This window comes from Hermetia illucens, chromosome 6 (genome assembly GCF_905115235.1).
Source record: "Hermetia illucens chromosome 6, iHerIll2.2.curated.20191125, whole genome shotgun sequence".
Classification (NCBI taxonomy): Eukaryota; Metazoa; Arthropoda; class Insecta; order Diptera; family Stratiomyidae; genus Hermetia; species Hermetia illucens.
In genome coordinates this window covers 75,106,334-75,123,256 of record NC_051854.1, presented here as the reverse complement: position 1 = coordinate 75,123,256, position 16,923 = coordinate 75,106,334, and the positions used below count along the sequence as shown (strand labels likewise).

Sequence of the window (16,923 nt, the reverse complement as noted above, 5' to 3'; positions counted from 1 at the left end):
TTAGGTGCACCGAAAGAATTTTTTAATTCTACCGAGCCTGGATCAAAATTCCAGATTATTCGCATGTTTTATTTTCTCATAGATAATCTTATCAGATTCCTAAGTTCAGTTCCGATTATTATATTTATCATGAAACTGTAAAGATTACCTGAAAGGGGCGTGTGGGTGATAAAACACATTAATGGCTGTAAGTGTATTGTCAAACATTTGACCATGACTCCACGGGCAAGCATGACGTATAAGTATGCATTAGAAAAATGACAACTCGAATTGTATGGAATATTAAAAAAGGTTCTCAGAGTTAACATTATAAATTAATGAACTTCTGCTGGGAATTAGTAAGATTCACTATTTTAGTGAATGCTGATTCATCACCAAATGGAAAAACAATAAAATGCTAGGAAATGAGAAGAGTTCTACTCGGAATTAAATATGCATGGGTTTCGTTTATCGATTCATCTGCCCACATGTTTTTTCCTTTTCCAATATGGTTTTACTGATATTGTATCGCTTAGCGATTGAAACGAAGAAAGGAAGTTACCATCACAGTTTAAGTAGAATTTTTTACACTTTAGGGGTTGTCAATTTCACATGCTTGCTAATTAATATGTGCCCCGCGGAGAAGTTTTAAAACTGCTCTAAAACACAAATTTCCCACTTAGTTCGAGCTATTGACCTTGCCCATGAATCATTTATTTATCTAAATACATTTTTTTAGCAGGAAGTCTCAATGCAACAAGATTAGATTAAATTTTAATATGAACCTAGATAAAAAGTACGAACACCACTTTAATTGCAAAACGAAAAGTAAAAAATAAGGCTATTGTTCCCCTTGTTAGCACTTCATCTAATGTAGACAGTATCAAACATTGCGAAACCAACTTTGCTCGCAACTTATGTAATCAAACAAGCAATCTCATTGTACCCATTTCAACACGATTTATTCACATTTCAAACTTTTTCGGTTGCAGACGAAATATGGGACTCCTATCAGAGGGAAGTCCTCTTAGCTGGGAAGAGACGAAAAAGCTATCACCACACGTTCGTGAACATGGTATCGAGCAATTTATACATTTATATGCAAGACTTCGAGACCGGCAAGGAGATGTTCTGAAATGGGGTGATGAGGTATGTTCTTTGTTATTTGATTTGTTGCGCTATTATAACTTGTTCGTTCACTAAATTACAGGTGGAATACATGCTCGTTAAATTTGATGATAAGAATAAAACGGCAAAATTATCTCTTCGGGCGCAAGAAGTTTTGGATGCACTAAATGAAAAAGAACGTTTGGATCCATATGGTAAGTACAGGGTTAATGTGCTAACACTGAATATCAGCAGATGTCACTCTCTTGGCGGACAACTCCTTTCACCACTGACCTCCTTTCAAGACCTGGATGTAGTCTTCGATGATAATTTTCGTTTTAGTGTTCACCTCATTGACATCAATCGAGCTTCCAAAATATCTGGTTTTATCGTACGTTTCTCCGTCTTTTTAACTGCCTTGTCAGTGTGGTCCCCTTTCCGAAACCAGAACTGTTGCGCTCTTGAAGCTGTACAACGCAAATTCACCAGGACCCTCTTTTTCGAAAAGAACTTTCTCCGGGTGGACTATCCGAAACGGCTCTGCATCTTCAATCTTTCTTCCCTGCAGTAACGCCGTATCTTCCTTGATATGTGTACTTTCTTCAAACTCTGTACTTTCACTTGCCGATCCGATCGGTCTTTTGGCTTTAAGGGTAATTTAAGTCATTTACTTGCTCCTCCCTCTGAGGACAATATGTAACTACTTTTCTGTGGCCCGGACGTTATAAAACCTTACGTATCACAAGATGAATATCAGTACCAGTTTTCTACTGGGTGGACGCGGTGATACTGGTGGTTAGGGTTGATAAAAATCATGATTTTTAAGGTTTTGTGTAAAACAAAACCTTATTAAAATCGATTCAACGTCTGTCTGTCTGTCTGTCACACACATTTTTCTCCAAAACGGCTAAACCGATCCAAACGAAATTTGGTGGACAGATGGAAACTATGAAATCCCACGCATACAGTGAGTGGCATAAATTTAGGTGGAGTTTAAAGGGGGGCTCTCCATACATGCAAAGGGGGGAGCACCGACGTAGAGGACAGCCTCGTGCATACACATGCCAAGTTTCATGAAAATCCAACTATTATTGGGAAAGTTATAGCAGTTCACACTTATCAATTTCGTGCTAATTAACAGCATCCTAAGCCATACAAATAAGATGCTGACGTCATAATTAACGAGAATAATTGAAATTCGAGTGAAATATTAAAATTCCATTCAAGAAGAATCTAATTCTCCCTAGCCCTTTTTTATATTTGATGTTGGTTAAATTGTTGGCTTTTGCTGAGTATTAAGCGTATGAGGTTGACTATTTCAATACAGGGTTTTCCATCAAATGATTTATTTAAATTACTTTCTAAAAAATAGATGCCAATAGAATTTTTAACTATGTGACACGGAACTGTCAGGCTCACCGCTCCTCACATTTTCTTCTTTTTCTTCAGCCTTCAGTTCACAAGCGGGGCCGGCTCGTCGTGATCGGTTTCGTCATTTTACTTTATCAAATGCCTGATCAGGATGTAATCGCGAGACCTTCAAATCCCCATCCAGTGTATCATGCGACCATTGTTTTGGCCGGCCTTTTGGTTGCTTACCATTGACTTCGATGTTCTGATCAATACTGGTTGTTGAATTCTCGTTATCGTGAATTACGTGACCACACCAGCGAAAACGCCTCTCTTGCAGTTTTTCCACGATCGGTGCAAACCCATATCGATCGCGGATATTCTCATTTCAGACGTAATCAAAACGTGTCACGCCACCAGTGCAATGCAACATCTTCGTCCCCATTACCGCAAGACGCCGTTCATTGTCCTTTATAGGCAACACTCAAACTATAGAGAGCGACAGACGGATACGATACGTCGATCACAAAGAACACTAGTTGCGGAATGTCACTTCATCCAGGTGGCGTTAATGCTTGAAACATTTCATTACGCAGTTCTCCATTGACTGGTAGCATTGACTCGAGATATTTAAATCGCTCAGTTCTTTCGATGGCAGTAATCTGCCCCTCCAGAAATTTAAATCGCTGAGTTCTGGCAATGGTGGTAACCTGCCCAGAACTGAGCGATTTAAATATCTCGGGTCAATGCTATAAGCCAATGGAGAAGAGCTACGTTATGCTCCTCACATAGGGAAACACAAAACCTTTTATACCTGAAGCGTCAAGCTTCCGGTTTCCCGACTTGTTTGGTTTATGACAGATTTTTTTGATTTAGTAAAAAATCAAATAAATCATGATTTTTTTATATTTGCTACAAATTTATCTTATTTAGGAGATAAATAATGGATTTCATTTTTATTAACTACCAAGTCTCTAAGGCAATTACTATTGTTTGCATTAGTAATATTCAAGTCGATGTTGTATTCAATGCGTTCCCAAGTATTATATAATTTGCTAGCGGGCAATTTTTGGGGAACACTCCTACGTACTACCAATGAGAATCTGACTTTATTCAAGATTCTTCCTGACAACTTTTCCGTTCCGCACCCCATTCGTTACATCGGACGTCGGCATCAAACCAGCAGAAAAAATACGGATTCTTCCAAAGTTGTCTGACGAATTGCAAAGAAAAACCATTGTATGTCCGAGATTTCTCTAAATTGTCGTTGATGATAGCTCATTGAGTGAATACTACGTTGTGCATGATCTTGTACAGTTACTCACAGTCATCCTTTCATTTGCGTCTGTAGAAAAGATTTCTCTACATTTGGTCTGGTCCAATTTAATCCTCGGAACAGGTACAAACAAGTCGGGGAAATAGGAAACTGGACGCTTCAGGTATGAAAGGTTTTGTGTATTTCTTTTATAATAATATATCATTTGGGTGTGCATTTGTCCCATTAGTACGTAGCATCTAATGTATGCATATATTACGTGAGAATATTCACATTCAGTCTTGAATTTGCAAAGGAGCCACAACTTTTATCTATTATAACTTTGTCACAAATAGTGTGATTTCCACCAAACTTGGCACGATCATGCTCTACGTTGCTGCAAAATTTCCTGGCGGTCGGATGAACTTAAAGTGCAAACAATTACTAAAAATTATAGTAATATACTACTATTAACTTTATTTGAACAGATATCGGTATGGAGGGTATTTAAGAGCCTAGGCACTATATAGAGGCAGCCTTCCGATTTTTTCAGATTTTTCGGTTGGGTAGTTTCTCATTCCCCAACTTTCCAGCAAATGTCGAAACTAAGACCGATTTCAGGAATTACTAACCGAGACCTTTCATTTGATACCCTACATGACCCCATTTGAAGGAAAAAAAGTACACTCCCCTTTTGCATGTATGGGAACCCGCTTAAATTCGATGTCGAATTGTGTAACTTAGTATATGCGTGAGCGTTCACAGTTCACAGAATTGCTACAACCGTCTCCGAGAAAAATGCGTGTGACGGACGGATAGACAGTAAACGAATTTTAATAAGGTTTTGTTTTGTGTTCCTCTTCAAATTTTGACAAAAATCGTCTTAGACCGGGAGGACGGTCATCAAACAGGTGGTGAATTTTCCGAAAAAAAGAGCTTTACAGTCATGCACTAATCATTTTCACTCGATGAGATTTGCCGAAAAATTGGGAACATGTATGCTTTAAGAGCTCAAAAAGAAAAGAAGAAAAGGAAGAAAGACGTTTTCAAATTGCCTTTCGACATCTTGCCCATCATCGAGCAATACGTGGACATAAGCAATACTTCTTGTGTCGGTCGGAGACACTGAATCTACCTATTCAGTGGAAAAGTCTGACGATATTTTCCATAGTTATCCCATAGGCCAAATTCTAGAGCATTGTTTCCTACGATTCCAACATCTAAATGCGATGTCGAATACTCTGCATTTATCGGGGTTTGTATGAGTATTAAGTCGGCGATAGTTGACACATAAACGAATAGCACTCTTGGAATCCTCCTCAATGTGAGAAGAAATAACTCAGAAATTGCCAGTAGATCGGCCGATGTCTTATGTATCAAAATTCTTGCCTCGGCCTCGACGTGTGAAGCAACGTATTTAAGAAGTTCCTCGTTGTTGTGTAAATGTCGTAACAGTTTTTAAAAAAGGTTGTCCCCAGGAACAATTTGCACCATGCCAAAGAAGTTGTTGACGAATTACCAATATCAAGTCGGTAATTACCGAGGACAAAATCGGCTGGGCTATAAACAGCTTTTCCGCATACAAATCTCCGGGCCCAGATTTTACAATGCTAGTAATATTACAGAAGCAGCAAGAAAGGGTTGTCTATTTTTATTGGAGTTGCATCTCTTTGCCACATTCTTGGAGACGCGTGGTTTTCAGACTGAAAGCGGGCAGGCGCGGTCATGAGTCTGCGAAGGACTTTCCACCAATCAGCATCACCCCTTTCGTGTTAAAAACCCTAGATCGCGTTTTACACATTTACTTAAGGACGATTATGAAGAGAACGCTTTTTTCAAAGTCCCAGCACGCCTACCTCAAAGACAAATTCAACCGTTCTCCATGAGATGGCACATATAGATATATAGAGGGACATATGGATATAGAGGGAGCATTCAACAACGTTACCAGCGCCTTAACTAGTACTGGGTTGGAGGGGTCCATGCTAAGAACTAGGATAAGCCAGTCTGATCTGGGAGGTAGCCACTTGACTAGAACTATGAACAGAGTGGCACCATCTCTCCGGTATTCTGGGTTATAGTGGTGGCATATGCCGACGGATTTAGTGATATTGGTGTCATACATGTTTCCCTTCATTATGAGTGACATCATGAAAGGAGCGTTAGGAAAGGTGTGCTTGTGGGTCGGCATAAATCCAACCAAAATGGAACTGGTGCCATTCACCGCTAAGACAAACGTACTCGAATTCTAGCTTCCGCGGCTAAATGAACAGATTGGTTCTTTCTTCCAATGTAAAGCATTTGGATCCAAAGCTTGGAGATTGACCATAGAACTGAGGGTGTATGGCCTTTTGCTCAGCAGATGCTCTCAATGGACATCAGGGTTATTCTCCGCACACTACGCCACACGCAAACCGAACTTCACGAGAAAATTTGCTGTGGACTTTCTAGCCAAGGCAGAGTGGACGCCGGCGGCAATGCAAGGCTATGACACGGTATTTTTCACCGATGGATCAAAGATGGTCTGTGCAGTCAGTGCGGGAGTTTTCTCGACTACCCACAGTGCATCTGAGTCGTTCGATCTCCCAGGATTTACCAGTGTATTCCAAGCGTTGGTGGCCGTGATCCTGAAACCTTGCACTCATCTTCCAGACTGGTGGAGTGTAGACGGTATCCCCAAGGGTAATTTTCTGAGGACCTTGGTTGCCGTTGTGCAGGAGCGTGCGCACATCCTAGAAACGGTTTTGTCAGGTTCCGCCTTTGCCCTGGAGGAAACCGTTAGTCATCTTTCTTTCTATTTTTGAACACTTGGATGTTATACTCAAAACGAGCGATCGGTGGACCAAAAAAGTAAGAATAAGTTGCTTTCGATCTGGTCCGGTGTAACATCAAGTAAATGTAGACTTTGGATCCTTCATATCCCTAACTAAAAAACTCGCTACTACTAACTTATGATTTACACATGCGCTTGAAAATTTACATCATGCAAAAAACCTCTACTGTTCAATGCATTACAAATCACATACAATCGGAAATCAAATTGGAAGCTTAAGTATTCATTGATCATCGATCGGGCCAACAGACGATACGATTCATCAGCGACTAATTCTGCTGGTCCGGACACAAAACACAACCTTATTAAAATCGATTCAATGTCAGTTGTGCAATATTCTCTGTTTCTTAAAGGTTTTGTGTAAAACAAAACCTTATTAAAGTCGTCTGTAACACGCACCTTTCTCCAAAACGGCTAAACCGATCCGAACGAAATTTGGTGGACATACGGGAACTACAGGGTGCGGCAGCATAACTTCCTTTTTTCAAAACTCAATAAAAACTATTGTATGCATCGGAAAATATTTATTTATTTTTTATAATGTAGGTACATGTCTAAAGTTTTTATTTACATTGTTTTGAGGATCAAATCTGTTAGGTGACGTCCCCCATTCTCCATACTTTGCGTAAACCGATTTCTGGCGTTTGTGTCATGACTCTTGTTAACATTGTGTTATGTTGGCAATTCTTGTAGGGTTCTTGGACGGTTCACATAAACACGGGATTTCAAAAAACCCCATAGAAAAAAATCACAAGGGGACAGATCGGGAGAGCGTGCCGGCCATTCCAAATCGCCTCTAATTGAGATAAAACACTCTGGAAAGTGTTCCCTCAAAACAGCCATCGATGCTCTTGAAGTGTGTGCTGTTGCACCGCCTTCTTGGAACCAAGTGTCCCCCAAATCCAAATTTTCTAGCCGTGGGAAAAAAAATTCTGTAGCATGTTTACATACCGGTCCGAATTCACTGTCACTGTAACCTCATTTTCCTCAAAAAAGCAGGGACCAATAATTCCAGCTGAGGAAATTGCACACCACACTGCGACTTTGGGTGAATGCAAAGGCTTTTGATGCAATTCTCGAGGGTTGGTGTCAGCCCAGTAGCGCATGTTTTGTTTGTTAACCGACCCACAGAAATGAAAATAATAACCGAACATCCGCTTGAAAAGTAAACCTCAACGGCAAAGGCACGCTCCTCACTATTCCAACGCATGATGGCGACTGAACCGTGTCGGGACAAAACTTTACAGTATCCCCTCTTGAACGAGACCACTAGCGCTCCGCTATGACATCAACTGAGTGGCGCGCATTTTAAAAAAGGAAGTTATGCTGCCGCACTCTATATGTGGGATCGTGAGTGATATAAATTTACGTGCAATGTAAAGGGGAGCTCCCCATACATGTAAAAGGGGAAATAAAAACTTTTTTCATCGAATATAATCATGTGGGGTATCAAATGAAAAGTCTCAATTAGTACTTTCCGAATCTGGTATTAGTTTTGACGTGAATTGCAAAGTACGCGAGGAAGGTGCGTCTAGATGAAATCTAGGCCTCAAAATATGTCCCATTCCGATATCTGCTCAAATAAACTTACTAATAGTATATTACCAACTTTTAGATATTGACTGACAGCCCCTCAAATTAATCCTAGGACTACCAAATTTCGCACCAGCATAGAGGACAATATTTAGTATACACATGTCAAATTTTATGGAAAGCTGTCCATTAACGCCAAAGTTTCTAGCCGCTCAAACTTCACACGAATTTACTGCTTCTAAAGCCATGCAAATAAGATGTTGGCATCATAATTAACGAGAATAGTTGACATTCGCGTGAAATATATTAAAATCGCATTTATGAAGAATCTACTTCTCCCCAACCCTTTTTAAGGTTTTGTGTAAAACACTTATGTATATTTGTATAAAGCAAAACCTTATTAACATCAGTTTACTGTCTGTCTGTTCGTCACACGCATTTTTCTCGGAGTCTGTAGTAGCGATTGACATCAAATTTGATGGAAAGGTAGGAACCGTGAACGCTCACGCATACAAGGAGTTACATCCTTTTACGGCGAATTTAAGGGGAGGCTCCCATACATGCAAATTTGTTGGAAAGGTGGGGAGTTCGGCGGGTCGAAAGTGATCGTTTATTTAACGGGGCCATTCTTTGAAGCTGCCCAATTTGAAAAAAATTAAGAGGTTGCCACTATATGGTGCCTGGGCTCCGAAATACCTTCCATACCGATATCCCTTCAAATAAAGCTAATAATAGTATATTATTATATGATAATTTTCAGGTAATTGGCTGCAGGGCCTCCTTAAGTTCACTCTAGTACCAGCAATGTAGGCTATAATATAGAGCTCCTACTAAGTTTGGTGGAAATCGCACTATTACTAACAAAGTAATTGGTCAATTTTCACTTTGGAAATTCATATCACCCGAAAGTGAATATTCTCACATAATATATGCGTATATTACGTGTTACATACTAATGGCACAAATTCATCCTCAAATGTCTTTATAAACGAAACACACAAAACCTTTCATACCTGAAGCGCCCAGCTTCCGGTTTCTCGACTTGTTTGTATCCGTTGTAGGTTGTCTTCCTCACAATTGTTAATAATACTGGGCTTCTTGTGTGAAGCGTATGAGATTGACTGCTATCAATCTAGTGCTTTACAGATCAAATTATTTGTGGAAATGGGTTTTTAAAAAGTAGAGGGCAATTGAATTTGTAGCTATGGTCAGGTACTCATCATTCCGCACTTAGGGAAACACAAAACCTTTAATACTTGAAGCGTCTAGCTTCCGGTTTCCGGATTTTTTTTTAATTAAGAAGAGACGCAATGCTTTTCTTGCTTCCAATGATGCCATACCACTAGTCAGTACCTATCCGAGACGTTGTTGAGGTTTCGGTAGCAGTAAAGTTTCGAAATTTGCCCGTTATTAGGCCACACATTTTTATCCTTTTTAGTTCGCTTTACGGCACGCAGGGAAGACTTTGATAGTATTCTTAAATCCCAACTTACAAGGCGGATTTGGGTTTTGATTTGAAATACCGTAAATATTTTTCAACTTAGTTTCTAAGATCCTCTAGTAGTTGGATAAATAAAAAATCGATGTCCTGTAAAAACTGTTCATACATGTTAACATGTTCCTCCCTTTTGTTAAATTGAAGGCGTGAAATCTCTATGGCGCCCCGAATACAGTGCATACATGGTAGAAGGGACACCAGGGAAACCATTCGGCGGCCTACTAGCTCACTTCAATGTAGTCGAAGCCAATATGCGATACCGGCGACAGGAAGTAACAAATCTTTTACCACCTGGCGAAACTATCGTGAGCATTACGGCCTTCCCTCGTCTTGGTTGCCCGAAATTCTCACATCCTGAATATAAAACTCGCCCTGACGATCCTGATTCTGCAGCGCAATCAAACTACTTTCCTGATGAAGCCATTTACGCTGGACATCCACGATTCAAGACGTTAACTCGCAACATACGACAACGAAGAGGAGAGAAAGTATCAATCAAGTTAAAAGGTATTTTGAAAATTTTTTGTGACGTAGTAATAAGAGATTCGGAACGATAAAATTGTCTTCCAGTTTTCAAGGACGAGAATACAAAACTCCCAGTAGAGGGCAGTCCACCTGGTGAGCCTGATGTTGTTCACATGGATGCTATGGGCTTTGGAATGGGATGTTGTTGTCTTCAAGTTACTTTCCAGGCCTGTAACATAAATGAAGCACGAACACTTTATGATCAGTTGGCACCACTTTGTCCGATTATGTTAGCATTGACCGCTGCCTCGCCCGTTCATCGCGGCTATTTAACAGAATCAGATTGCCGTTGGAATGTAATCAGTGCATCAGTAGATTGTAGGACACCCGGAGAGAGGGGAGAAGCACCACTTAAACCGGGAGAAATTCGAATTCCTAAATCGCGATATGATTCGATTGATTCGTATCTATCAGAAGCTGGGAAAGAGTATGTTTATATGCACTTCCTAGGCTAACTAGTTGTATTAATGCGTCTATTATTCATTGTAGCTACAACGACATACCCTTGATATACGACGAGGCTATTTACAATCGACTACTAAAGGGCGGAATTGACCCTCTGCTTGCTCAACATGTCGCACATTTGTTCATACGTGATTCAGTTTCGCTGTTTAGTGAAAAAGTGCATCAAAATGATGAAGAGGATACAGACCATTTCGAAAATATACAATCAACCAATTGGCAAACAATGCGTTTCAAACCACCACCCCCAAATTCATCGATCGGTTGGCGCGTTGAATTTCGTCCTTGTGAATTACAAATTACTGACTTCGAGAATGCCGCGATTGTGTGCTTTGTTGTTTTATTGACCAGAGTAATTTTATCATACCAACTGAACTTTTTAATACCAATTAGCAAGGTAATTGTCGATGCACATTATTATAGTTTAATTTACAATCAGATACGGCAGAAGCAGTCAATTGGAATTTAATACAATTCGTGGGAGTTAAGAGAATGACATGAAATTTTCAGGTGGACGAAAATATGCATAAAGCTCAAAAAAGGAATGCATGTCAATCGGAGTTGTTTTGGTTCCGAAAAGACGTGCGAGACAAAGAGGCATGTGATTGTGCAAACGGAAAGGATTCCGACAAGAAACAAAATGAATGCAAGAAAATGGAATGCGAATATGAACTGATGACTGTCGATCAAATTATTAATGGAAAAGTAAGTAGTCTAGACTTGCAGTCATTTCCAAGTTAACACATCATATTTCTACCTAGGAAACATTCCCGGGCCTGGTTCCACTTATCCACAGCTACCTCGCGTCAATGGACGTTGATACAGACACACATTGCACCATTCAACAGTACTTACGTTTCATTCAGAAGCGGGCTTCGGGGGAAATATTAACAATGGCCTCATGGATACGTAAGGAGGTTGTGAACCATCCTGAATATAAGTAAGTTCTCTTTTATTAAATTCGATCGCCTTTCTTATGAAAATTCTTTTTCTTACAGGAAAGACTCAATTGTTACGGAACGCATCAATTACGATTTATTGAAAAAGATTAAAGACATCGAAGAGGGTGCGCCGTGCCCAGAACTATTAGGAAGTGCGAATAAAACAAAGACACAAGACAACATTCCATCGGCAATTGTTAAACACTTAACTAATGGAGCGTGCAGTTAGGTTTCTTCATTAGCTATTGCATATTTTATTTTCTATTATTAGGAAAAAATTTCAAGGGAGTTGCTAGGCAATTTACACATTTTACTGTTAACACATATAGAACAAACGGAGAAAGAAAGAATGCAAATGCAAGTTATACTAAAGTGTTTTTATTGTTTATAATAAAACAAGTATGAGTATATCAAAATTGGCTTTTAATTGATAAAGATTTGGTTTTGATTCAATGATGGAGGCGAACGCAGTGCCTATGGAGCAATTTAATTTTCATTCTTATAATTACTTTCTTTGCCAAAATCTACCACCTGGAGTGTGCGTGAGTAGTGGGGGAGAAGCTATAGCTTCTGAACACTTAGGCCGTGGTGGCCCATTGTACTCGACACTCCCATGTAACGGAATATCCCGAATTCGTTAGCGTATTGCAGGATTTCCGTTAGTGGATGTGATGCTACCCGTCGCAATTGGAGAACATCGGAACCAAAGATCTGATGTCTGATGCGTCCATAGGCTTGGAATTCACATAGAAAATGTTCCGTAGATTTCGTTTCCTCATTACAGGAGGGACACATATCATCTTGAATAATTTCTATTCTGAACATATGTCCAGCTAGCGAACTATCGCCTGTCTCCTGTAAGTCCTCCTGCTTTTCGACAGGATAAATTTTGCGGCACGCATGTTCGGTTCTGACAGGAAAAGTTTGGTGTGTCTAGTAACATTTAGGTAATGCTTAGGAGCTTGTTCCCAGTTTTTGAAGACAGCCTTAGCCAATGCTACTGATACTCCAATTGTTGGTTCCGGTTCTGGCATAGGGGAGATTGAACCCTCTTTTGCTAAAGCATCTGAGATTTCATTTCCCTCTACGCCACAGTGACTAGATACCCAGAGTAGTTCCACCATATTGAATCTAGAGGTAGAATTCAAACGGCTTCTGCATCCCTGAACAGAGTGATGAAAGGATTCCGCAGCGCTCTCAATGCAGTTTGACTATATGCGCCCGCCCTTCAACCGCTCGCTAATCACCCAGTTTGCCCCCCTTAGGATCGCACATACTTCGGCTTGAAAAACCATTACACATTGTCCTAAAGGAAAAGTCCACTTCCCGTTTTTGTTCGAGAGGTAGACTCCGGCTCCAGAACCCTGTTCTGATTTTGAGACATCGGTGTAGAAGACTTCCGTATGTACCGCCACGCGTTTATCTGGGACTTCCAGTTCTCTCTACTTTCAGGGTAAGTTTATATCTTCTACGTAACAGATGTATGGGGACCCGAGAATCCGAAGGCATTGGCTGGATGTCGTGTTCATGGCACCGGCAATACCCAGACAAACAGTTCTTTGCAGTGCGGCTAGTTTACGATGAGAACTTTTTTGTCTCACCTTAATCCACCACACTACGGATGCATAAGCGAACATCGGCCTAATGATAGCAAGGATATTCACATTACCACATGAGGCCTGAGTCTCCATGTCGAGGCAAAGGTTCGCCTGCACAGCCCATAAGCTGTGAGAGCTCGTCTCAATTTTACCTCTACGTGTTTGTTCCAAAGAAGCTTTTTATCTAGAGTGATTCCCAGACATTTTATTTCTTCGGAGAGTTGAAGCGTTGCACCCTTCATCTCTGGGAGGCAAAGTCCTTTAAGTTTCCTCCTTTTAGTGAATAATTCCATTTTGGTTTTATTTGGCTTAATTGAAAGTTCATGCCGGAGGCACCAACTGTTTATCACACTACACACCGTTCGAAGATCCAAATCTACAGCAAGCATAGCCACGTCATCAGCATAAGCTTGAGCGTGTATTTACAAATTTTGCATTTCACCTAGTAGTGAGTCGATCAACATACTTCACAGAAGTGGCAGCAGCACACTTCCTTGGGGGCAGCCTTTGGTTACTTTTGCTGTTAGGTAGCGATCGACGACCACTTTCGCACACAACAATCTCTGCGGTAGTATAGCATAGATCCTGGCTCTGGCGGTATTACACAATTCTTGAAAAGACGCACATGCAAACGCCCCTTCAATGTACACGAACACTCCCATCGCGTACTCACCTTTCAGAGTTGCATGATTTGTCTGAATTTCTTTAAATTAGAATAGTCAATCTTCTGCCAAGAGGAAGGCACATAGCCCAAAGACATGCTAGAAAGTATCTTAGAAATCGCTCTAAGTGCTTCATGCCTCCCTTTAGCATTGTTGGATAGATGCCATCCATGCCAGGTGCCTTGAAATGGTTAAAAGACAGCATGGCGGGTCCCACTTTTTCATTGGTAACAACCGCTTTCGCAGTGTTCCATTCACCGTGCTGCACTTGCGTGTTGAAGGGGTTACAAGAACTGTGAACTCTCCCCCTACCATTTCTCCCTGCTATTCTCCCGGTTGGTGTACTTCCAGCAGGGTCTGTACTGATTCCAGTCTGGATCTTGTGAAAGTACCGTCGGGTTTTCTAAGAGAGTCCAATTTAACCGACTCATCCCTTTTGAAGACTCTGCACAGCCTTGAAATCTCTTTCGCCTTCCACTTCTTCGCAGTACGCTCTAAAGGAGTCTCGTTTCGAACACGAGGATTCTAAGTTCACGCTGTGAGTTCCGGAAGTTTAACTATTCTTCGTTCTTATTGCTTTCACAAGCACGGTTCAGAATTCGTCGGGTTGATTTCCTGAGATTTTGCAGTTCCCGGTTCCATCAAGGAACCGTTTTATCACTTTGGCCTCGGGAAATAGGATAGGCCTTTTCACAGCACCCTAAAATGTGCGATTTAGAGTTTCCAATTGATCTTCTATCGCCAAAGGAGCCCTTAGTCGTAGAGATCTGTACTTTATTGCGAAGAAGTTCACTGAACTTAGTCCAATCCGTTTTTCTGTCTTTGTCTTACAGGCTGTTCACCCGCAATAGCCAGTTTGAATTCTAGGTATCGGTAATCTGACAGTGAGACTTCGTTTAGCACTCGTCAGTGTGTAATCATCTCTAACACTTTCGAAGTACAGACTGTTAGGTCAATTACTTCACATCTTTTCGTTCCTACGAACGTATGGGCGCATCCCATGTTTGCAGTTATGAGACCAGCCGGAATGATGAAATCAAGTAGCTTCTCTCCTCTTGGATTGTATTCGCTACTGCCCCAACAAATATGATGAGCGTTCGCATCGCAACTTATTGAGAGTTCGAGACTACTTGATTCTGCAAACGCCCTAATTCTTGCGTCGATGAGGGATACAAAGAATCAGCGGAGGCAACTATGATGTTTTTCCTCTTGCCATTAATCTGGTATTGCACGATGACCGTCACTAAATCCTGGGAACAGAACTGTCTCAGCATGGTTGCCTCTAACCGTCTTGACATCAGATACAAGCTGTCGGTCTTATGGATCTTTCGTCGTAGGAGACCCTAGCCCCCTTTACTGATCCAATTCTATTAAATCGAACATATGGCTTTTTCACCAGAAAAATGTAAGGGAAGTCCTGTAGCTTTGTCAACTTCGCTGTGCGGTGTCCGGGTTGTATAGATCCGATCACTCGAAATGGCTTCAAGTCAGTTCCGTTCACGTCTTTGGTTCCCTTTCTTTCGCCTGCTCCGTAAATGGTGTAGGAGAAGTTACTAGTAGGTAGGATTCACTCTGTAGTCACTCCACCAGTGCGAATCCCCATACGAGGTTCAACCACTGTATGCACTATTCTCCGCGTGTAGCTCCATTGTAGGAGAGCGCACCGAAGATGCTACAATTTGCTCTATAACGTGTGGGTCGAAAACCAGCATTGTTCTTTGCTTTCAAAATGGAGATGATGCTCTACAGCTCCCTGATATGATTGAATTTCAATCTATTTAGGAAAAAGTGGAGCATCATATGGAGACTTCTCCTGAGCACATTCAGATTCTTTTGGTAAAGTTCGAATACCAAGTTGAAACATTCATGAACTTTACCCTACAGTATCCCACGTCCATGCCCGGGTTCTATTCACCCAACATTTGGATCATGTCCCCTGCCTTCCTTCGAGGGCTCGGTAACCAACATCTGAGATGTTCTGCCCTGCGTAGCTCAGTATTCACAATAGTGAACTAGGGCCGACCACCAGAACTCAAAACCGGCATTATCTGTTTGAGCCACAGTGCAGTGCAGTGCAATCCAAATGGAGAAGCCGATCACGAAAACCTTGATTGTTAAATCTTGACTTCGTTCCAGGCTCTAGCATTTTTCTCCACAAGCATTCCCAAATCCGAATAGCTGAGTGGTTAGAGCATAAAGCTGTCGTACGGAAGGTCGCGGTTCAAATCTCACTGGAGGCAGTGGAATTTGTATCGTGATTTGACGTTGAACACCAGTCGACACAGCTGTGAATGAGTACCTGAGTCAAATCAGGGTAATAATCTCGGGCGAGCGCAATGCTGACCACATTGTCTCCTACAGTGTACTGTAGTGTACCGTTACGTTCTTGAATGAAGTGCTCTAACACACTTCAAGGCCTTGATCCAATATGGATTGTTGCGCCAACGATTATTATTATTATTCCCAAATCAGATGGTAAATTCTCCCTCTCACATTTTGCTTTCCTTGGAGGAAACTTCCACGGCAGCAGTCAGAACTGACGTTGCAACTCGCGCGGACGTACTCTTCCTCCCCGCCTTCGTGTCCCTGCTTCATCTTCCTTCGCAGTGCCTTCTTCTGGCGCCGGCTTGGGGCCTTCCTAGGTTCACGGTGTCTGGGCCGCCGTAGCGTCCATGCCACAGCTTCAACTTAAAAATCCCCAAACGTTTTTCGGAATATGACTAATATAATGTTCAAATTTGATTCAATTCCAATTAATTTTTACCACTAAAAAAATCCCAAAAACATATAAGAAAATAGTACTTCTAATGTGGTTTTTCCCTGAGGTCCGTGCAGAATGGGAAGGCTCTACTTTCAAGGGAATAACAGAAGTATTCTCTGAGTGTAATTACGCGGTATTTCTAGCGATGAAATTATTATATTAGAAATAATAAAAACTTGTTTTTCTTATTCGCTAGTGTCAATTTATTGGTCTTGCAAATACCGATATTTCGGGAATCACTTGTTCCCTTCATCAGTGCTAACAAGTCTAGGACTTTAGGAATTTATTTGTCTTGCAAAAAGGCTTAATGGCTACCATCACGGTCTCAGATTGAACTAAACAAAACTGAATTTTTGACGACCGATCCACATAAAACAAGCACAATCACTGTCAGCGGCAGTGATCTGCCCAGAACTGAG

The 16,923-nt window shown here is 41.1% G+C and overlaps 1 protein-coding gene across 2 annotated transcripts in view; it reads left to right on the top strand.

Moving 5' to 3' along the window:
- Window positions 1–11,893, top strand: part of LOC119659220 (glutamate--cysteine ligase) — a 39,270-nt gene extending 27,377 nt beyond the window's left edge. For both annotated transcript variants that reach the window (XM_038067196.1, XM_038067195.1), the window contains exons 2-9: window positions 972–1,128; window positions 1,190–1,301; window positions 9,700–10,062; window positions 10,126–10,507; window positions 10,570–10,939; window positions 11,053–11,247; window positions 11,304–11,482; window positions 11,541–11,893. In XM_038067196.1, coding sequence (XP_037923124.1) covers window positions 979–1,128; window positions 1,190–1,301; window positions 9,700–10,062; window positions 10,126–10,507; window positions 10,570–10,939; window positions 11,053–11,247; window positions 11,304–11,482; window positions 11,541–11,712 — 1,923 coding nt within the window. In that variant the 5' untranslated portion in view covers window positions 972–978 and the 3' untranslated portion in view covers window positions 11,713–11,893. The remainder of the gene's footprint in view (window positions 1–971; window positions 1,129–1,189; window positions 1,302–9,699; window positions 10,063–10,125; window positions 10,508–10,569; window positions 10,940–11,052; window positions 11,248–11,303; window positions 11,483–11,540) is intronic.
- Window positions 11,894–16,923: the final 5,030 nt, after the last annotated feature.